This window comes from Barbatula barbatula, assembly GCF_947034865.1.
Source record: "Barbatula barbatula genome assembly, chromosome: 12".
NCBI lineage: Eukaryota > Metazoa > Chordata > Actinopteri > Cypriniformes > Nemacheilidae > Barbatula > Barbatula barbatula.
This window is the reverse complement of record NC_136775.1, coordinates 6618233-6640487: the sequence shown is the minus strand read 5'-3', so window position 1 is coordinate 6640487 and position 22255 is coordinate 6618233. Positions and strand designations below refer to the sequence as shown.

The 22255-nt window shown below is 38.6% G+C and overlaps 3 protein-coding genes across 5 annotated transcripts; 2 read left to right on the top strand and 1 right to left on the bottom strand.

Moving 5' to 3' along the window:
- Positions 1-2429: 2429 nt before the first annotated feature.
- Positions 2430-17147, bottom strand: pik3r4 (phosphoinositide-3-kinase, regulatory subunit 4). Of its 3 annotated transcripts, none has more exons than XM_079470256.1 (20): positions 16885-17147; positions 15314-16073; positions 15100-15233; positions 14403-15006; positions 13791-13925; positions 13467-13688; positions 13180-13353; positions 12952-13097; positions 12499-12702; positions 11999-12200; positions 10842-10939; positions 10211-10433; positions 9938-10103; positions 9212-9376; positions 4673-4884; positions 4412-4543; positions 3710-3810; positions 3538-3626; positions 3339-3459; positions 2430-3243 (listed from the first exon to the last, which is right to left on the bottom strand). In XM_079470256.1, the coding sequence occupies exons 2-20, from the start codon at positions 16029-16031 to the stop codon at positions 3073-3075; spliced, it is 4017 nt and encodes a 1338-aa protein (XP_079326382.1). In that variant the 5' UTR covers positions 16032-16073; positions 16885-17147; the 3' UTR covers positions 2430-3072. The 3 variants fall into 3 exon arrangements, with proteins under 3 accessions (XP_079326382.1, XP_079326380.1, XP_079326381.1); XM_079470254.1 differs by having other exon boundaries at positions 10719-10939; positions 16885-17086; XM_079470255.1 differs by having other exon boundaries at positions 10719-10939; positions 15100-15218; positions 16885-17021.
- LOC306901190 (ictacalcin-like) lies at positions 7552-8999 on the top strand. The gene is made up of 3 exons (XM_079468774.1): positions 7552-7603; positions 8438-8580; positions 8681-8999. The coding sequence occupies exons 2-3, from the start codon at positions 8443-8445 to the stop codon at positions 8813-8815; spliced, it is 273 nt and encodes a 90-aa protein (XP_079324900.1). The 5' UTR covers positions 7552-7603; positions 8438-8442; the 3' UTR covers positions 8816-8999.
- Positions 17148-17225: 78 nt separating the features above from the next.
- Positions 17226-21778, top strand: decr1 (2,4-dienoyl CoA reductase 1, mitochondrial). The gene is made up of 10 exons (XM_079468579.1): positions 17226-17399; positions 17879-18078; positions 18196-18253; positions 18373-18459; positions 18575-18722; positions 19479-19578; positions 20371-20443; positions 20581-20727; positions 21038-21100; positions 21172-21778. Exons 1-10 carry the CDS (start codon positions 17337-17339, stop codon positions 21229-21231), a joined length of 999 nt encoding a protein of 332 aa, XP_079324705.1. The 5' UTR covers positions 17226-17336; the 3' UTR covers positions 21232-21778.
- The last annotated feature ends 477 nt before the right edge of the window (positions 21779-22255 follow it).

Here is a 22255-nt window from a genome sequence, read left to right as displayed (position 1 = left end):
CATGAAGGCAATTGTTGTAAATTATTGAGTCCCATTTTTCCTCAGAGGGAAGATAATTCTGCTGCAAATAATGTCTTGCTACAAGAACTTTCTTGTAAGATATTGCAGTTAAAAGGTAAATACCCTTCGGCTTACTTGATTACTGGCAGTGATTTTTGTCTTGATTTTCTGGTCTAGTGGCAGAATCTTGACAGGCCCACGTGTTTTATGTGGAGAGAAGCATGTTATTGTCAATCTGGACTTAATATGCATTCTCTCCAGTCTCGTCATTTGGCCCCGCCCCTCTCGTTTCTAGTATAGCTTTCCTCCTGTGTCTCATTACCCACACCTGCCCATCGTTATCTCCTTTGTTGGTCTCCCTATTGTTCGTTGTACATGTTTTCTGCCCCGTATGTAGCGTTCCTTGTTCAGGTTCTGGGCCGCTGTATGTATATGGTAAATTGCCTAGTGTGTTTGGTTATTTTTGCCCCCTTGTGGGAAGTGGTTGTTTTTGTTTAGTTAGTGTTTTGCTTTGTACTGGTATGTTAAAGTCTATTTGTTAACCCCTTCATCCCTGCTGCCTTGCACTTATGTTCTTGCACCACGTTCACGACAGATTTTAATGAGGCCCCTAACAATAGTACTGATAGATTTCCCTCTGCTGGCCATATCATCAATCCCATTATAAATGATTTTTGTGATAATCTCTCATTAATGGATCTGTTTGGGTTTCTTTTCCCTAATACTATAGATTCATTTACATGGTTTAAAAGTGATGTCTAGTAAATCCAGAATAGACCTTTAAGCTGCAAGTGGGCTGTACAGTGGTTTATTTAATGTTGTGTGTAGTAGTATTGGTTCCTAATCCACATTTGGTGTAGTATTTTAAGATACTGACACATAGAAGTCTCCGAGAAAGCCATAATTCTCGATGGTCAGTGTATTGAGAGGACCCATCACTGCTTCACACATGCATACAAAAACATACCAAAGCCCTTTTTAAAGGAAAACCTGCAGCCATTGCAAGCATTAGGCAAGAAAGCGTAACAGCTAATGCTATAAGGGAGGGAAAGGAGACCGGATGCTAGTTTTTTTTAATGGATGTCAATGGAGTTTGTTAGCTGTTATGGGTTATTCGCCAGTGCCTCAGAATGGACTTTACCAATCACTTGCACAGCTGCCACAAATACGGCTAGATCACAAGTTCCTAAAGACACGATAAGAAGCAAGATAAAGGATATAAATTCTTTGTTGAACAGTTTGATTATGAAGGTTTTCTTTTTGCGTTAGCGAAGGTGTTAGGATAAGTACTCGAATAAGTGTTCTGTCAGTCAATAACATTACGAAATATTAACGTGCCTGATACTAAATACAATAATCTTACCGGTGTCTTGACCACTCGTATTTTCAGTCACTGTTGTTAAATTCTTTTGCATTTTCAAAACGGAAGTTCTTTTGCAAAACGGAAGTTCTGATACACTGCTTTGCGAAAATGGCGTAATTGTGAAAAGAGTTTCTGAAATAAAAATATGCATGATTATTTTTTATATAAATGTTAAGACGTTTAGCTGCTGAGTGTCTATTTGTTGAAACTTGAATTATGCCATGCTGGCCGTAACGTTGCATTGAACTTCCGGTGGACTAAAATGTGCTTTGCTCATAAAAAAACTTTTAGTTTAGTTTTATTGTATATTCATTTGATGCATTTTGACAAAATGTGAAAAACTAAAACCTTAAACTACAATGAAAATGTAATTTTTAATAATGTTATCATTACTGTCTCTACCTCCTGCCATTCTCAATGACAATGCAGTTTGTGGCGTCAACTCCTCCCACCTGCAGTTCTCCGGGTTGCAGCGATCCCTACTTTGAGTAGGGTGTTGGCCATGATTCACTTGTTGATGTCAATTCTTTTCATCCATCCCATATGTATGACTCCCAGTGCACAAAAGCTGTGTAACCGGTCCTGTATACAAAGCTTCAATATCCTCTACTAATGTACAGACAAAATACAGTTGATAATTCAGTCTTCTCATTTTAAGTCATCATGCCTGAACTTTTTGACGCCATGATGAAACTGATGGTTATAACCTTTATAAAATACCCTGGAAGGGATGGAGACAGGATCACTCTGACCAAAGGCAAGTTCAAGGATCTGCTCAATGCACAGCTGGATGGTGCCCGTTCAGTCAGAGGCAACAATGAAATGTTTCTATTGAACATTTTCTTTTAAAACCGATCCTTTTTGCATGAACTGTCCTAAAGAGTTAGGTTTCTGTGCATGCATGCCGACTTGACAACTGAAATAAACAACTGATCAAACATTTCTGTTTGTTAAAAGACAATAATCAATTTATGAACATCTCTTTGAGACCCTGGATGAAGATTGTAATGGCACTGTGGACAGTTCTTTACTTTGCTCGGCGGTATTGCTAAAGAATGATCTAAGTGCATATAAATTCTGTTTATTACATGAATTCTTGCGTGCCTACAGGATTAACACTTTGAGAAGTAATCTGTAAAAATGTTGCAGGTGAGGTATCAATAAAGATTGAATTACTTATAGGCTTTCTGTCTTTACTCACTGATTTGTACATTCAGGAACACACAACTTAAATGCCAGAACTGATGACTGACAAATCAAAATAGTTTTCCAAATATTGTTAACTATTCTGTTTTCATTTATCCCTCGTTGAGGTTTGTGGATTTATTGGAGTTATTGTATTAACCTGGACTTTTTTTCTATATAATGTCATTTACTAAATTGGCATTCAACATTAAAAACTAAAGATCTGATCACTTCAGTGTATTTTTATTTCTGTGCATTATTTTAACGAATGCACTCCTATAATAGCGCTTACAGTGGAAGGTTCAGTCCCATACTTTGCATGTCTCTCATTCTTAAGCTACACATGTGTACATGCGTCGAAACAAATGTATACTTTGCCTAAACAAGGTCTCACTACCAGTGCAGGATACTTTGCCTAGTTTCTTTTTTAAATGTATTTTATTTTCAGATACAATTATATTAATTGGCAGATTTAAATTTACATTGAACTTGTCCGGACGTCCATACAAAGGGCACGGCACACCTCATTTCCAGACTTTGACAATACCATCTCTAGAGGACGTGACTATGAAGCCCTGTGTAGTCTGGAAAGTAGCGATGTCAGTGATGATGTCATGATGGCCCACGGGGAGGGACTCAGGGCCACGGCGAGGTGCATCTTCGGTGGATCCGCTTTTCTGCTTGCTGTGAATTTCCTAGTGAGTTTTGGGAGACATAAATAAATAAAGAACCCCTGAACATTTCAATGTGAAATGCTGAAAACAAGAATAAAATGGAAGTAGCTTCAAACCTGTACTACTTCTGTCCCCTCGATGATCTTGCGGTTGTAGAACACGGAAGGACAATGAAGAGAGTCATTCGCACCACCGGCGACAATGTATGACTTCTCGGGGTAGGCCAGATCCCAAAACCTGTATAAAAATGATATATACTATTAATCTTTCCTGCTAAAGGATCCAGCAGTGATTTGATACGCTAATAAAGCACACCTGATTCTCATGTCAGATCCAGCTGTCAGTAACAGAGGGTTTCCATCAGCAGGACTGCAGTATATCCCATTCACACTGTGAGGAGATGACTGTAAAATGCAACAGATGAAGTTTGATCAGATCAGGTAAGGGTCTCTGAATGGGTTTTGTTATGGAGAAGGTGACAACATACCTGCATCTCTGAAAGCGGCGGGGTGGAGCTGGCCCACAGCGTAAACTTCCTGTCTCCTGTCTCCATGTCCCACATGGAAACCTCGTTGTTACCTTGCACAGCTGAAGAGACAAGAAAACGTCTTTACGATCACATACTGTGTGATAGCATATCACGGTACATTTCTTCATTTTAAGGTGCTGTGTGTAATTCTTTCGGAGGATCTATTGACAGAAATGCCACATAATATACATAACTATCGCTTCCGAGGTGTATAAAGACCTTACATAATGAAGCATTATGTTTTTATTACCTTATAATGAGCTATTTCTCTCTATATACACCGCAAGCCCCCTTACATGGAATTCATCATGTTGTTTCTACAGTAGCCCTAAACAGACAAAGTGCTCTAAAAAGCTTGTTTCTTAAATACATTATCTCCTTCGATAAAAAAGCAAAAACGTGAAGACATCTTGGTTCTGTGTCAGCCACCATAGTGCTTCAAAAGGGAGGGGTGAGGGTTGGAGTGAGCCTTTGGTTGCAATTAGCAAGGTCACCACTTGATGCCGCTAAAATCTCCACATCTCCCCACATGTCTATATCTATATTAACTATGAGAAATCTTGTCAGCTTTAGTATATAGTGTAAAGCTGCTATTTGTATAAAACCCGACGGAATAAAAATTATAGTTCAGTTTGATTTAAAGAACAGAAGGGGACTTGCCTGCAATGACAGAAGACTGGTAGAGTGGATGCATGAGCAGGCGTCTGATTCGAGCTCGGGCCGGGTGGGAGTGGCTGGAAATCGGTAGCTGAAAGCGCATATCCCAGCATGCCATAGTGCCATTGCTTGTGCCTTTAAAGGGCAGAACCAAAAAAAGCTCTGTGAAGCTTAAATGGATTCATTTTTCAAGTTTATCAAATCTTACAGTTTTCGTGAAATAACATACAATATATTTTCCTATCTGAAGCGAAGCAGACTCACCCACACACAGCCAACATTGGTGCATGTCAACAGCGAAGGACGTTATGAGTCCCAGACGCAGGTCGTGACGGAGAGTCCAGGCATTGCTGTTGCTGCGGAGGTCCCAACCCACCAAGAAACCATTCACAGTGGCGTAGGCAAGCACCGTCTGCGCCCCAGAGTTAAAGTGATGAACGTCCACCACACAGCCCTCATCCTTCAGATCCAAAAACCTGAAAGAGAACCAACGGCTTAATTACCTGAACACCTAGGTGTGAGTTTTACAAACATTCGAACACACCCAAAGGTTCCTGAAATGCTGGATTCCACTTTGTGGTTCTTGTGTTATTTTTATACAATTCATCCTCGTCCATTATTTCTTTATGACATATTGTATGATGCCCCACCCTTTCTCCCTCCAGTATTATTTTCCTCTCTACTGCTCTGATGCACTTCCCCACAACTCACATATAAAGCACATCCTCACAATGGAGAACATGTGATTCAAACTTGGGTAGGGTTGCACCAGCCATTCATAAGTTCTTTCTTACAGTGGATTTAGAAAAGAATCAACCCCTTCAAAATAATCACATTTTGTTGCTTTGCAGCTTGAAATGAAGATGGACAGTATTTGTTTTATCCAGCTGTATTTACTCTGCGCAACTGACAACATCCAAGAGAAAGACACCAACATGTTATAAAAAAAAGAATCCCCGAGTTGGAAAAAGGATCACCTCCTTGTATCAGTATTTTGTTGGACCACCTTTTGCTTTAATAACAGCCTTTAGTCTGGTGGGATATGTCTCTACTAGCTTTGCACATCTAGACGTTGCAATATTTGCTCACTCTTCTTTTCAGAACTGCTCAAGTTCAGTTAAATTTGATGGTGACCTTTTGTGAACTGCCTTCAAGTCATTCCACAGATTTTCATTGGGGTTCAAGTCTGGGATTTGACTAGGCCATGCACGGACATTCACCTGTTTCTCTTTTAACCACTTTGTGGTCAGTGTTGCTGCGTGCTTTGGGTCGTTGTCATGTTGGAAGATAAACCTTCCAACTTTCAATCTTCAAGGTGCGTTTTGGCAATGCTTAGTCGTGACTGCAAGTGGCCTTTCTTGAGGAGTGGCTTTTTTCTTGCAACCCTCCCATACAAACCAGATTTGTGGAGGATTTGTGATATTGTTGTCACATGCACAAAATGACCACTCTTTGTCATAAAACCCTAATTGGCACTGCTTCAGTGTTGATGTGGGCCTCGTGGTAGCCTCTCTGACCAGTTTCATCCTAGCTCCTTCATTTGGAGTGACGTCCTCATCCAAGAAGGGTCTGTGTTGTACCAAACACTTTCCACTTCTTGACACCTGATTGAGTTTGTATACTTATATTGAGATATTGTACACCTAAGGTCATTTGTTGAACTCAGTGATTCTTTTTCTTCCCTTTTTATAACATGTTGGTGTTATACATTTAGCTTGATGTTAAAAGTTGCACTGAGTAAAAACAGCTGGATGAAACAAAAACTGTGTCCAACTTCATTTCAAGCTGCAAAGCAACAAATTGTGATTATATTGAAGGGGGAGATTATTTTCTATATCCACTGTAAATGTGAACGTAAAGTCCACCAGAGGCTTCGTAACCACTAGCTAACTTGTAACTAAATCTGTATGTTATTCGGTTGCACCATTTGGTCTTAAGGCGTATTTTGTAGCTCTCCGTAAAGTAATGCGTAGTCGCATAATATGACGTTTAACTTTAATAGTCCAAAAGTCTTTAAATTTGTGAGAAAATGTTGTGTTGAAAGGTTGGGAATATCAAAACACTCTAGAACTTATTTAACCTCATAATAACGGTACATTTGTATTTTTTAACTATTATGGATAACATATTTCAAATAAGAAACAAATGATGATACAATATAGAACAATATAGCCTAATTAACGCAATAATAAATGTCATGAAATATGGGTGATTTCATATTACTTTTTAAAATAAAAAGATGATTTTATTTTGACGTGCACAATACAGGCAGATATACACACACGGAGGCAGGCCAGGATCGTTCTTGTTAGAGCCGTCAAAAAATGTATGTCATTACATAATCTATTCCTACAGTTTCACCTGACGGGAGGCTTCCGTAAATGTTTAGTTAATACATAGCATTACGCTTCAACTAAGTTGAATAATGCAACTCAAAATATTTAGCAGTGCCTCAGTTGTAACTCTTTGCCCTTTTAAGTCAAAACTAGGCGAAGTTGTAACTTACACAGCTTGTGCAATCGGCCCCAGGTGAATGCAATGTAAACTGGCTCTTTTGTTCTGTTTAGTATTCCTCTATATTTTCTGAGACTAGATACAACACACATCACATCGCTTTCGGCACTTAACGGTTATATATTTCACAATTGTGATACATTATATAATATACACAGCTATATACTGTATCTACTACCACTTAGTATCATCGAGTCGGCACCCACAGCTGATTGTTATATGAGTTGCATGTCAATGCAAGCCTTGTATCGTTACAATATCAATGCATCTGACCGACATCTGTACACATGACAAATCCTTTAAAAACTTGTTTTTAAGAGTGCACTGATTAAAAAACATGCATTTCAAGTTGCATTGCTAAATGATTTGTCATGAGACTTATTCATTTGTAGTGAAAGTGCCACACAAGTCGGTCAACTAAAACCTGTGCTGATTTCAATCTCACTCGAATAATGGTAGCTATAATTGTTCCCATGTGTAACTAGCTATTAGCTTATGCATTTAGGAACTGGATCAACCAGTTGAATGAGATTTCATATGAACAATAGATAATTACGTAAAAAGAAACGGAGATAGGGTGTGCGCTATTCTGTGGACTGTATAAAACTGCCCATCCCTCCAGCCTCAACATCACTCTTGATTCCTTCTTTTGCTTGTTTGGGAACTCTACAGAAATCTAAGGTGAGTAAATGTCTGGTGGGGTTTGGTACTAACAGAAATATTTTAGGTACAATACAGCACATTGGTGCAGTTTTTAATGGTCTTAACTCAATTACAACCTGCTTTATAGTGAAGCATTCAATCCTCAACTGATCTTAGTATTGCACTAAAACCGACGGAAATCACTGCCCTGCAGAGTACTTTCTGAATTTGAATGTTTGGTTAAACTTCAAAAGTTTTAGAACACTAAGTTTGTTTCTTAAAGGGTTTTAATACATATGAAAACAGTTTTTAAGACTTCTATTTTGTTACATAACCAAACAGTTCACCCAAAAAGGAAAAATGCTGTCTTCATCCAAATCTATACAAAATGTCTTTGTTCTGATGGACACAGAGAAAGATACTTGGGTGAATGTTAGTAACCAAACAGTTCTCGGACATCATTGACTTCTATTGTAGGGAAATTAGCTTTATAGATTTCTATGTTCTGTTGAACACAAAAGAAGATATTTTAAAGAGTGTTATAAAGCAAACAGTTCTTGTGCACTTTTGACTGCCATTGTAATGTCTTCCTATTATGGTATTCAATGGAGGTCAAGAACTGTTTGGTTACAAGCATGCTTTGCTGATCTCATGTCCTCATATTCAGATAGAAATCTGTTTGATCACACAAAGTTGACAGAGGAGGTGTGCTCAGGGTGTTGGCCATAATTCACTTGTTCATGTAAATTCATATCTGAACAGTGTACAAAGGATGGGTGAACTGTTCTGTTTACAAAGCTGATAGTGGGTGTGACGTTTTCTAGCTGTCAATCCTAAATACGGTAGAGTAATGACCTCTCTTTGTTTTCTTAGTCAACATGTCTCAAATTCAGAAAGCCATGGCACTGTTGATTGCCACCTTTCATAAATACTCTGGAAAGGAGGGAGACAAGACCATTCTGTCCAAAGCCGAGTTCAAGGACCTGCTCAATGCAGAGATGGGTGATGTCTTGGGGGTAAGAGGCAACGAGAAACTGTTTATTTTTTAACATTTCTGTGAACTCATGCTATCTTAAAAACTGAAATTCACTGATTTTAATTTTCTGTTTGTTAAAGAAAGCAGAAGACAAGGCAGCTTTGGACAAGATCTTTAAGGATCTGGATGCAGATGGTAGTGGCAGTGTGGACTTTCAGGAGTATGCCACTTTGGTCGCCTGCATTACTATGATTTGTAATGAGCAAATGGGTTAAAAGTGAGTCAGAGAAAATGAGTCATGGATCACAAAAGCATTATGCTTGCTTACACTGATTTCATTCAAGTTATGTTTAACTTTTTCACTTCAACTCTTGCATGTGTACCATTCAGGTAACACTCTGATGAGCAAACTGCGTATGCTACTGGTGACAATGTATCAATAAAGATTGAATTCCTCACAAGCTTATTGTCTCGACTTACATATTTTCTGTTATTTAGCAGCTCACAAACAAATCCTGAAAGGTTCGACTTCAATTCCAGAAAAGACATTTGACAGATTAAAAAATCCAATCATTGATTATATTTTTAGTTTACATTTACACCGTGCTGAAATATTTGGAATTGTGGTAAGTACAAGCGGGGTTAGTTGTTAAATGATGACCTGCACACACCTGGTCTGACAGGACTGGACTTTGGGTGATTTGGGGGGCTTGTTTGCCTCAACTGCGAGAAGCTGGATAGAACCATTGTCTGATGCCACAGCGAGGTAATGTGACCCCTGGCAAAAGGTCAACGTTTTCACATAGCCTCCAATCCGAGAATACGTCAGTACAGACCTGAAAAGATAATGTGGTGAATAGTTAAGCTTTTTATTGATATATGGGTTGTTAAGATGGGACAATATCTGGTGGAGATACAAGAGTGTAAAACTCTGGAAGTAAAGGGTGCAAAAAATCTAAATATTGAGAAAGTCGCCTTTGAAGTTGTTAATCCGAGGCACTGTAGCAGCCCATCCACTCACAAAAATAAAGTTTTTATATATTTTAGGTAGAAAATTTACAAAATATCTTTATGGAACATGATCTTTACTTAATATACTAATGATTTATGGTATAAAAGAAAAATCTATAATTTTGACCCACACAATGTCTTGGCTTTTAGTAAAAATGTTCCCGTGCTACTTAAGACTGGTTTTGTGATCCAGGGTCACATATAAAGAATCAGTCTCGCCAATTTCTCTGCTATCTGCATTGACCTAAGACGGTGACTATACAAAACCTTTTATAATTTAATAAAAATAATTTAAGTTATTAAAAACTATTGCAATATGAGCATTTGTGATTAATAAATGACAGTTAAATAAAACAACTTAGAAAAGTGTAGAAGAAATAACTAACCTTGTGGTGGTCGTCTTGCCCTCCATTTTCTGGCTGTCCCAGATTTTCACAGTTCCATCATTTGAGCATGTAGCAAAAATGGAGTGTTCGTCTGAGACTCTGATTCGGTTCACAGCGGCTTTGTGCTCGTGAAGATGGGCCACTAGTAGACCTTTTGGATGCCACCCTGGAATGCAAAAGTCGGTCACCGCAGAAAAATTTAAACCTATTCTTACAAACACAACAGCAAAAAACAAACCGTTGGTCAAAGGGTGAACAATGTGACAGCTCTACCTGGCAACGGAGGTCTGCTTTCCCACTCGGCACTTTCCATCATCTGTTTGGCCATGCGCTCTGCGTTGCATTGCTCTCTCTTTTGCTGCACCAGCTGCTGCAGCTCTGCCTTGCATGTGGTGATGCGTCGTTGATACGTAGATGTTCCGGTTGCGGACTGCACCACTTGAATAGTGGGGAGTGCTGTTGCTTTTCTGGGCTGCACGGCTCCGCTCTCGGGCACCTTTTGAGAGTGAAAACGAAGTTAAAAGTTAAAAACCCTATTGTTGAAGCACATGGCAACAACAGCTTCTCATGTAAATAATACGGCTGAAAGGTGTAAGATGCTACTGACTGCACTTGAATGCATTACAGGCAAATGCACGGTAATACAGGTGTTGCATGAAAGGGCATCAATGTTGATAAATGAAAGATGTTAAATGATGGCAAAAAGGGAGATGGAGGAGAGTGCAGTACAGAGATAAAAGGAAGGAGGGATGGATAGCACACTGTCGGCTCAGTGGTCGACCTGGACTAAGAATGAAACATGAGGGAGGATAAGAGTCCGCTCGGAACTCTCAGATCGCAGGCACTCTCCAGCCAAAGTTCTGTTCAGTTCCCCACAACTGCTCGGAACTAGAACATTAGGTACCGTTGGTGGAATCGGCGTGGAGCTGGGCGGGTCCAGAGAACCAAACATGCTCTTCCACTCTTCGTTCAAGTTAGAATCCTGTTTTGTATGTTTGCGAGCTGAAGGGGAAAAGGGATCCATTTTAAAAGCCGATCTAAGTCACACAAAACTTTGTTTTTTTAACATTCAATGCTCCATTAAAATAATGACAAGCAGACTGGCACATGAAAAGTCTGTGCATTGTTATGTAACCCAATACGCAACACAAACTATTTTAGTTAATATTATTATAGTTAATATTAGCTAACTGGAAATAGTATCAAAGGAAACAAATAAAATGTTATTTCCCAAACAAAATAAACTAAAGTGTTAATAAATCTCATCTCAGTAAATAATATTTCAAGGCAAACCCCCTACAGTTTTGCTGCCCATAAAGTTATAAAGATGCACATTGATTCACATTTTACTATGTTTGTGAAATTTTGCCATACCATTAATACCTATAAAATTACATTTAAAAAACGTGTAATATCTAATATTCGTGCATCTTAAATGCCCATTATGCCTAAGAATTTCAGAGCTATAAGGAAGTCTGGGAAAAAAGAAATGGAAGCTCCTGGAAAACTTCTGCAAATTTTTCATTCATTAACATTTAAATTAATTCAGTTGTCACACACACACATCTATAAATCTGACAAACCGACTGCAACAAAAAGCATTTTTAGTATTATTGTGTGTGAAAATAGTATATTATTGGGTAGTACTATACATGCGTCCAATGCAGTGACAGCACAAATGTAGAAAACAAACTGTAAATAATATGTTATTCTACATATATATTATATATATATATATATATATATATATATATATACATATAATAGCATAAAATAGATTCTTCATTGTTTTCTACATTGTTCCTAGGACACATTTACAGTACATTTGTCAGCGTTCAAATTGTGAATTCTCAGTTCTGACAAAATTGAGAAAGGTCTGAGTTAGTCAAGGTGTAAGATTTAACTGTAACATCAAACACAGCTCAAGAACAAGCAATATACCAGTGGCAGTACTGATGAAATCTGAACACAAATAAAAAATATAATGCATTAATTTCAATGGTAAACCGATGGAATGAGTAGAATGAATTAAATAAGTCATAACACCAGCGTGCAGCACACCTCTTTTGTCTTCTGACTCCTGCTTGGGTTTGATAAGGTCCACCTGTCGGCCGGTGATGCCCAGCGTTCCGAGTTCAATAATGCCGCTGTGAGCGCCATCATTCAAGTGACTCTGGTCTATGATGTTGGCTTTGGCCTTGTTGGACTTGAGCATGAAATCTTTGAGAGCCAAAAGCTTGTCCTCCTCGGCGTCTGTCATTCCCTGAAAGAAATCACGTGATTAGAGCTTAATGTGATTAAGGTTTGAAATGACAAGAGGGTGAATAAATGATGACAGAATTTTGATTTTTGGGTGAACTATCCCTAGGTCAAGCCTATGGCCTGAAACAACAAGGGATGCAATTAATAAATTAAAATACTTTATCTTAACTTTAATAAATAAACGTTATGTATGATAATAATTGTGGTTGTCTACTGCTAAGTAACCTTTTAGGTACCATGTACATGAATAATAACTACAGAAAATGCAGAGCAGAAAATGTAGGAAGGTTTTCTAACACCTGTGAGAGCAGTTTCTTAAGTAGCTGAGCGATTGCAGGGTCCTCTGGAATGGGGCATTCTGGGATGGAGCCGTTGCGCTTTTTTTGCCGTAGCAGCAGGTGTCGGAAGAGGCTGCCGATGTCTTTGGAACGCAGTGCGTAGTCGAAGATGGAACGACTCACTGGGTCTTTCAGCACGCTGAGCAGCACGATCTCTTTATCAATCTGCCAATACCAACAAATAACGTGACTTCAATAAAAAAGGAATAAGAATAAATAAAGATTAAATTGTTAAACCTAATTAAAATCTTTCTCCAAGCACTCTGATAAATGTCCTCTAGAGATAGACTTCTTGAGTTCTTGAGATAGACAATTATTATTAAGGGATTCCACAGCTGGCGGTCCCCAGGTCTGTAAAGGCTGAACATCCCCTAAAATGTAACGTTAAGAATGACCACAGTGATGTTTTCTCACCTGTATAATAGGCTGGGTGATAAAGGGATTGAGATGGGGCATGAGCTTGCAGTAGACGTCAGCGATGTTTAGATGCTGAGCGACCACAGTGATGAAACCCACAGCTCCATAGCGGATCCACAGATTGGGGTGACATAAGAAAGGAGCTTTGGGATAGTAACATTGTAATTGTTAAAACACACATTTACAAAGCCTACTGCATAGAATTACAAGAGATCATTCTCTCACCAATATCACTGACAAACTCATAGATGTGAGGTTTCTGCAGCAATCCCAGTTGACACATGCTAAAAAGAGCGTTGAGAGATTTATAAATGACAAACTCCTCAACATCACTCAGGCCCTGCTGCAGAAGAGGCTTCAGGATGGAGGAACTCTGCCAGCCCACATATGCTGCAACACCTGCAGGGAGGAGAATATCTGGTTACTAGGCAGCAACAGTATGTTTCCGACTTGTTCAAGTAGCTTACAGCATGGTTCTAGCATGCTTAAAAGGAAACGTGATGGCAACTTACCCACTATGCTGTCGAAGAAAGCCCCACGGAGGTGCCAGTCATTTTTGTCGTTGAGGAACGTGATCATGTGGGAGAGGAGCACGTCGTTGGCCTTCTGCCGACCAAAGAACACGCAGAGACGCGTGATGCCATTCTCCATCAGCGTCTGTTTGACGATGTTCTCGGGGTCGCTCAGTAAAGTGACAACCTTCTGCTGAACCATCTCATGTAGGGCCTGCAACTCTACAGACAAGAGATGAATAATCTCCACAGACTGACCTCAGTTATTAATGGAGTTTGAAGAAGAGTTGGACATTGGGATACCATAAAAGAACCGATATTTACCTGAATCGTAGTTTTCATTAGGGTGAAGAGTTTCTTCTGTGTCTTCTCCATTTATGTCTTGTTCGGAGCTCAAATTGTTCTCTTGCACCAGCTCCAGAAAACGCAGAGCTGTCTCAGCTAAGTGAGCAATGTTTTCTATAGAAACCACAAAATATAAGGTCAATCATTCATTATCATCATCGTGTTTTATAAGTGGCAGATAGAGTAGGAAGAAGAAAGAGGAAAAATATGTATTTATGATGACATCATCTAAAAAGGTGCCATCACTTTTTTTAAAAAGTTAATAGGCTTCATTTGACTTAGTGATAGTGCACTTAAAAATTTACATTTTTGGATTATCTTGTCCTTGCAAACCTACATGATGTTCTTTTTTTAACAGAACACAAAAGAAGATATTTGGAACAATGTCATGGCAGTACCCAGTTCAATTGAACAGAAACAAAACCAAGGCAAGTCAATGGGTATTATCGTTGTCCGTTACCAACATTCTTTAAAATATCTTCTTTTGTGTTCTGCAGAAGAAATAAAGTCATACAGGTTTGAAATGAAGACAGAATTGTCATTTTTAGATGAACTATCACTTTATCAAACAAACAATTCCTTCTATTTTACCCGCATAAGCTAGTCTGACAATCGTGGCTTCATCTTGGGCCAAGTGTGCAATCCCAGGCAAGATGTATTCCGGATAGATATTAATGTCATTCCGAGGAACCTCCTTGACCAGCACGAGCACTTTGGTCAGCGTGCGCACGGCTTCAGCCCTGACGCGGGGCATGGAGTCGTTGCAGAAGTGCAGCATGTACGGTGTGATTCTGTCCAGCAGTATCTCCACATTCAGCCGACCTGCCAGATGCAGTATCAGCTCCAGCGCTGCCAGCTTGGAGTCGCAAAATCGCAGCGTCTGGAGACACGAAGTGATCACAGACACCAGCACCACCAGACCCTGCTCCTTAGAAGAACTTAGCTCTTCAGATGCCTTCTCCTGCTTTTCTGAATTTCCAGCGTGCCCGCCGAGGTTGTTGAGAATGTTCTCCAGGTTCTTACGGATCACCAGCACCCTTTCGTCAGCAGACTGGAAGGTTTCCTTGGCAAACTGGGCCATGTATGGTTGGAGGAAGGAGTAAAAGATTTCTGGGAAAGCTTTGCCACGCTGATGTTTCAGGTATTCCTCGGCTGTCAGACGTTTTTCTGGTTCTCGCTGTACCATTTGCGCCACCTAGAAATTCAAAGGACACAAGTTAGTATTGAGTATAGAGTTAAGGTAAAAGAATGCTAAACATCTAAAAAAAGGAATGTTAAGAAATTGTACCAGCTCTCTTATACTTCGATCCTCAATTTTCATCAGCACATGTTCAGTTTGGAAATGTCCGTTACGGTAAGCCAGCAGCTGTGAGAGATCGAAGAGTGGAACGCCTTCTGTGAAGAGCTCTGCAATCACACATCCTGAAAAATAAGAATGCAAAATGTCATTGCAGAATCAGATGTCACATTATATTCCACGACCATCGTGACAACATTTATACCAGCTGAGAATATGTCCATGGCCTGCTTGAGCTCTCCTCTGGTCCTCTGGCTATTGCTGGAGAGATCCACAAGCGGAGTTGTCTGGTCACTTTCTGTAGCAAACATGCTGCCATCCACAAATCTCTCCGGAGCGATGTGGCACGTCCTCCTCCTGGACGTGTCGAAGAAGTAGTTGAAATCTGCAGGGTTGTCCTCAGGCAAGTATGTGGGTTTAAAACTAGCAAAGTCTGTAAGCAGCACCCAGTTCCAGCTTGTTACCATCACGTTCTCGGTTTTAATGTCGCCGTGACGCACACCGGCTTTATGGGCCTGATCCACAGCATTGAGGATCTGGAAGGCGATCCACTTCTTCTCCACGTTGTTGAGGAATGGACGTGTACTGATGCGGTCGTACAAGTTATCACGGACGTACTGGCGAAATAGAATGGCTGCTTTTTCAGTGAGCGTGGCTTTTTGAAAAGGAAGACAGTTTTGACAAGAGTGCAGTCTGATTTTCAGCTCCTCCAGCTCCTGCTTGTAGCTGGTCAGGGGCAGGGAGGGGTCCTGGATAGCGAAGACCTTAACCACCACCAAACCCTCTCTATGTTTGGCTCTGGCCACTTTGAAGAACCGTGTACTTCCCAGGCTTTTGTCATACTCATAATCATGGATGTCGGAGAAGTAACTGTCCACTGAGAGTATTTGTGATGGAGCTATTCCTGCTAGCTGATTCCCCATCTTACTGGGTTAGAGCTAGTGGTCCTCAAGAAAATTCTTTACCTAATACAAATAAAACAGACAGAAAACATTTATTTTACATGACTGGGTGGCTGGATATTTGTTATCAAAACACAGGAAGTACTTTAGACTATACTACAGTTAACTGTACTAAATTGTAGTAAACTGTAGTATATCTGTAGTATACTAAATATACAATACCATGGTATACTATATATAAGTACTCTGTCATATGAACTATATTAAATCGATAAACTTATCTACTTATCTATTTCTATTTACTTTAGCAAGGTTTAAAACATTACTACAGTGTATTACAGTATTTTCACGTGGGAATATTCTTCCTATACGAAACTAAAATATATAGGAATATACTGGAAAAACAATACAATATATTTAATAATATGAATATTAATAATCATTATTGAAAAGCTGTATTTCCTTGTGTATTATTATGTAACACATTGTAATATTATAAAATATGACTTATACTTATATTATTCAAAAAGACATTATAAAATCTTTGAAATACACACACACATAAATATTACAGTTATTATATAGGAAAACATATTTTCTTTGTGTAAGGGTTGTACAGTTACTAGTATCTCTTTACATGATTATTGAAAATGACTTTGAATTACAATAATTATATATAAAATATTTGAAACATCAGTTGTGTCCAGTGTCATGAGACATGATTTGCTGCATCATATCTGTTAGCAACAGTGGCTAAAATAACACCCAAACTCAGAGCAACTGCCTTATTGTTATTTTCTCTAAATATAAACAACCAGTGACATATGCAATGCGTATAATGAAGCATTAACATTCATATTAACATGTTGTGTACCTGATGTTTGGCTCCCAGCGTTGTCAAATAACAAACAGGTTAGCTGGTCAGCTTGTTAATTTCTTCAAAAGACACTTTACATTTTAAACCGCGTTAATACTAAAGCGATACTAGCAAAATGTACATTATATAGAAACACTATATAGACACTGACGTGAAAGATCTGCTCCGTTTGTTATTGTGTATCAGAAGTGAAATAGAGGCATAAGATCGTATCCGCATTGGCTGATTCAGGATCTGCTCGTCACTCACTACAAACACGCTATTGGATCAATGCGTCGCACGGCTGATTCTAGATCAGCGGGGCGAACAGGAAACCGGAAGAATCATCCGGGAGTTTCGGACTTTTATTGTAGCGTCATTTTACGCGGAGTGGATGATTCTGACTTCACTACTTTTTGTCTCCAAGGTTGTTTTTCTATTTGAACTCTTTAAAAGATTTTTTTGACGTCATGGTGCTTTTTAGAGGGTTATATAGATTTTTAACCCCGACTAAGTTTGTCAGTCCAGCACGGGTAGAGTAATATTTTATATACTTCATTTTCTCCATGGGCTTTAATGCAAAATAACTTATTCAATGACTGTCTCAAGTGTTGTGTATCGATGTTATAGTTTGGAAAAGCATTTATATTTTATATGAAGACGGATATAACTTCGTTTTTCAAGATTTACAAAAATCATGTTTTTATTGTGCATTTTATATATATATATATATATATTGGCTTCTAAAATTTTCAAATGAATGGGAATATATAAAGTGACACACTGGGAAGGAAAGTAATGCATGTAAACGTGGTTTACGTTTTACACCTGTTGCCTTACAAATATACAAATATATAAAAGTAAGTTTAATATTTAAATCATTTTGTATTTTTTGGATGTATTGTGCATATGTGCACAAGGTATTAATGACCTTTGACCCACTTCCTGCCTACAGTTTCTTTGCATTCTGCGGCTGGTATTATCTTTAAAAATAAAATGTTTGCATCCTCAGTTATTTGGAAATGGGTCATACACTTTATACCAGAGCAGTTCCTCTCCTGCTGGATTCTTTCCAGCGTCTGAAGGTGTCATGCTTCCTCCAGGGACCTTTCAAAACAAGGTGGCCTTCATCACAGGAGGGGGCACTGGACTCGGGCGAGGCATGACCGCCAATCTCTCTGCTCTGGGGGCACAATGTGTGATAGCCAGCAGGTTAGTCATCTCTCTTTCATCTGTATCTATGATGGTAGTGGTTGTATGTTTATGTTACGTAAGTAGCTTAGATAATGTAATTAAGTTCTATAATAATTTCACTTCCTGTGATTACAGAAAACTTGATGTTTTGAAGCAAACTGCTGATGAAATCTCACAGCAGACAGGAAACAAGGTACATGGATATTATTGTTTGCTGTGCATTGCAACTCAATGTATCAGGATTATTGTGATAATTTTTTATTAATTCAATTTATTTATTTGTTTCTTTTATACATATGACAAATGTGTAAGGTTCATGCTATCCAGTGTGACGTGAGAGATCCTGCTTCAGTGGAAGCTGCTGTTAACCAGCTTGTCAGTGATGTCGGTCTACCCGATGTAGGTTCAAGTCCACACCTCCACATTGAGATTCTCCAAACACATAAAACTCCTAGATCTGACAGAACCTGCAAACTTCTGTATGATTCCATCATCTTTGATCTCTGTCCCTCAGGTGGTGATAAATAATGCTGCTGGAAACTTCATCTGTCCCTCAGAGAAGCTCTCACCTAATGCCTGGAAAACCATTACTGACATTGTCCTGAACGGCACGGCCTACATCACACTGGAGGTTGGGAAGCGTCTCATTAAAGCTGAGAAAGGTAAATCCTATATTCTTAGGGTTATAGAAACTAATTTTAAGAACTTGAATATGTCTACAGTATTTCCACATGTATATAAAAACTTATATATTAAATTACATATTGTTTATTTATAATTCGTTTTGATGGCTGATGTTTTGTGATGTGTGTACAAACTTTTGACTGGCTATGATTAGTTAGTATGACCAATAGGTGGCAGTAAGTGCACAAGATAAGTTAAAAGTCCTCAGCCAAATGGATTCAATATTCAGATTCTATGGTATATTAAAAATTCTTTAAGCTACATCATGGTTACTTGTTTTGACATGTGATGAATTGCTAATACAATTACATTTCATATGTTTACTTTCCCAAGTCCCACAGCATCTGATCATTTTATAGCATATGTAAAAGGTTTTTCTTTAATAATAATTTCTTCATTCATGCCTTAATTGATTGTAACTTATTAAGTTTACCCAGATTAATGAATTTGCAAAGTAGTCCCCGCCTCCATTTGCCTCATGAGCTCAAACCCCTGATTATAGTTACATACTAGACGCGATATTGGATGTGTGAGTAGTTCATTCTCGTGTTGCAGAAGCAGAGCTGAAATCGTTTCAGTGCCTAGTCTATTACATATCTAAGGCTCATATCTGTAAACGTGATTGGCTACAGCGTTATGATATAACACACAATTTGTTTAGTTAAATGGACTACTTTGAAATGATTTATATATTAAATAGATACATTTTAAACTCTTTGTATCTATTTGAAAAGGTGCTGCCTTTTTGGCCATCACCACAATCTACGCTGAGAGTGGCTCTGGCTTCGTGGTGCCGAGCGCTGCGGCTAAATCTGGAGTTGAAACGCTGTGCAAGTATGTACCCTATTTACCTCCAGAGTGAGACAGCATTTCAGGTGGCACGCGCTAGCAGGTTGTGGCTTCATTTGAGGCGAATGTCAAATGTCCTTCTATTTTTCAAGGCCTGCATACATTAACATAATGAAGGTGGCAGTTTGTTTCATTTACATTTTAATTGTGAGATGGGATCTTGATCTTTTCCCCTTAAGGGGGTTGAATCATGATTAAGGGATGTTAAATATTCCAAGAGTAACAAAAGGGAAAACAACACGACATTGTTTACACGTTTGAACATTTTCATAGTAAATTGTCTATTATTATATGAAATTGTAGATTTAATGTCAATTCATGAGCACATGATGGACTACACAAGGAATGCATGCTTTTCTGTCATAGGACATATTTTCTAATGGTCTTGATTCCATGGAGAAGTTATGCATCTGAATCAATTATTCTTTGACATATAAGTAAATTTGACATATACAGTAGTATCAATTTTTAGCCTTATTTGTCATAACACTTCAAGTATATTATACAGCTTTTTTTAATTGTATTTTCCTTGAAGCCTTTCAAGAACTCCATAGTGCTGTACCCTGCCTGAGCCACTGTCATTCCCCAGTGTGATAAACCTAACAGTAGAATTTCAGTCACAGGGAGATAATGGCACTTGAAGCGGTGATGTCTGATAGATAGAATGACCAGATGTCCCTGGAAAGCATGGGACATATTCCGGATCAGTCAGAACCAGTGCGAAAGGTCTGAATTAAATCATTTAGTGTCCTCAGACTGCTTCTCTTATACCCACAGGTCTCTTGCAGCAGAGTGGGGCAGATACGGTATGAGATTCAATGTCATTCAGCCGGGACCAATCAAAACCAAGGTATTGTGTTCATAACAAAGATGAACGAATAAGCAAAGAATAAGGCCCTTATTTTGTTAGATTATTTACTTGCATGTATTTAAAAAACACCTCAATATATCCGTGCCCGTGCTTACAGCGCCCCCATCTTTCTGAAGGGTGCTTTTAGCAGACTGGATCCCACGGGCATGTTTGAGAAGTCTATGATGGATAGGATACCCACGGGTCGTCTGGGCGCTCCTGGCGAGATTGCCAACCTCGCCGCCTACCTCTGCAGCGATTACGCCAGCTGGGTGTCAGGCGCGGTGAGTTTGGTGACCTTGCATCTCTCCGGGCAAGAGCTCAACCAACCATCTTCCCCACAGGGCCTCTCCTTTTACAGCCAAAAAAAGACAGAGCCAAGGGCATACACTGCCACCCTCGCTCTCTGTATTACTCTCTGTCATGGGTAGCGGAGGGAAATTGTGGAGGATTAGAAGAATCCGTTCTCTAGAGATCGATATATACAGGCTGGCACATTACTGTAATGGCCCTAAAGTTAAGGATCTCTGACAGAGCATGTAATTATTCTTTTTTACAACTTTTGCGGCGTTAATGACTCCCCTGTCCTCACAGGTCATCAGAATGGATGGAGGTGAATACGTCTCCATGGCTGGAGAGTTCAATGATCTGAAGAAGGTGAGTCCATCACATCTGTAGAACAGGGAGTAATGATTACTTCATCTGTTTACCTTGATTTTATTTGGCAGGTCACAAAGGAGCAGTGGGCCATGATGGAGTCAATGATCAGAAGCACAAAAGGATCTTAAACCTAAGAAATCCCATGGTGAATGTAGAGTAACAGTTCTAATGCCTGTCTTCTGTTGTAACAAAGATAATCAGTATACCTAAAAATGTATAATGTCTCAATATTGTTGAACCAGAAATCCAATTAAATAGCCCCCGATAGACAGTTCTGCCTTAAAATCCTGTTGCAGTTAATGGTAACAAACTTGGTGGCACGTGAACTTCTTTACAATCTTGGCTGTTGGGATGTAAGTTACATGCAACCCTTGTTATTTTAATGCATCCTCTAAAGTCGCAACTGATGAGCTTTCTGACAAATTACAATGTGCTGTATTTTCCATTATGCTTGTTATGTTTGTAAAATATATAGTAGGAAATTCCAACAAATTTTGCATTGATCTTTCTTGATATGGCAATTTTATTACTGGGATTCTGTTGCTGGGGTTTTACCAGCTTTCTTTGATATTATGTAATAAATATATAAAGATTGTAATAAAATAATAAAGATAATCACAAATCATATTGCTTTATGAAATAAATGGTATTCAGAAATGTATACCAATTTACTTTATGGATAATTTAACTTGCATGTTTGTTTGGGCAAATTTAACATGGTTCATTTCACAAACTTGCTCATTTTATTAGTTATTAATATGTAAATATATATTTTATATTGTTAATAGTATTTATTTTTATCTTGAAATGTTCTGATTATAGGTTCAATGTAGGTTTCAATATTTTAAGTGGACAGATTTGTGTACCCCACTCTATAATTTAATTGTTGCTGTCCATCCAAAACCTTTGATGTACAAATTAGTTTTAGGAAATAGAAAATACACTGTCACCAAAGTATTTCATTATTAAAACAGTACAAAGTTCACAAGCACTTTTTTTGGTTTTTATGAGTTTTGTATCTGCAAAACCCAGTGACAAACATAAAGAGTGACTAATAATAATGATTTATGTTTCGGAAAGACATTTCGGAAAGCAACATTTATCTTGAGTCTTGAGGTTTCAGTTACAGTATATATGGATTTGAATTTTCAA

Coding starts and splice junctions, on each gene's coding strand:
- LOC306901190 (XM_079468774.1), top strand. CDS start 8,443: ATGTCTCAAATTCAGAAAGCCATGGCACTGTTGATTGCCACCTTTCAT. Junction 8,581..8,680: donor AGATGGGTGATGTCTTGGGG/GTAAGAGGCAAC, acceptor TGTTTGTTAAAG/AAAGCAGAAGACAAGGCAGC.
- pik3r4 (XM_079470254.1), bottom strand. CDS start 16,031: ATGGGGAATCAGCTAGCAGGAATAGCTCCATCACAAATACTCTCAGTG. Junction 10,940..11,998: donor GGAGTCAGAAGACAAAAGAG/GTGTGCTGCACG, acceptor TTTCCCCTTCAG/CTCGCAAACATACAAAACAG. Junction 4,885..9,211: donor GTCCAGTCCTGTCAGACCAG/GTGTGTGCAGGT, acceptor GTTCTCTTTCAG/GTTTTTGGATCTGAAGGATG.
- decr1 (XM_079468579.1), top strand. CDS start 17,337: ATGGTGCTTTTTAGAGGGTTATATAGATTTTTAACCCCGACTAAGTTT. Junction 18,254..18,372: donor CACAGCAGACAGGAAACAAG/GTACATGGATAT, acceptor CAAATGTGTAAG/GTTCATGCTATCCAGTGTGA. Junction 18,723..19,478: donor TCTCATTAAAGCTGAGAAAG/GTAAATCCTATA, acceptor CTATTTGAAAAG/GTGCTGCCTTTTTGGCCATC.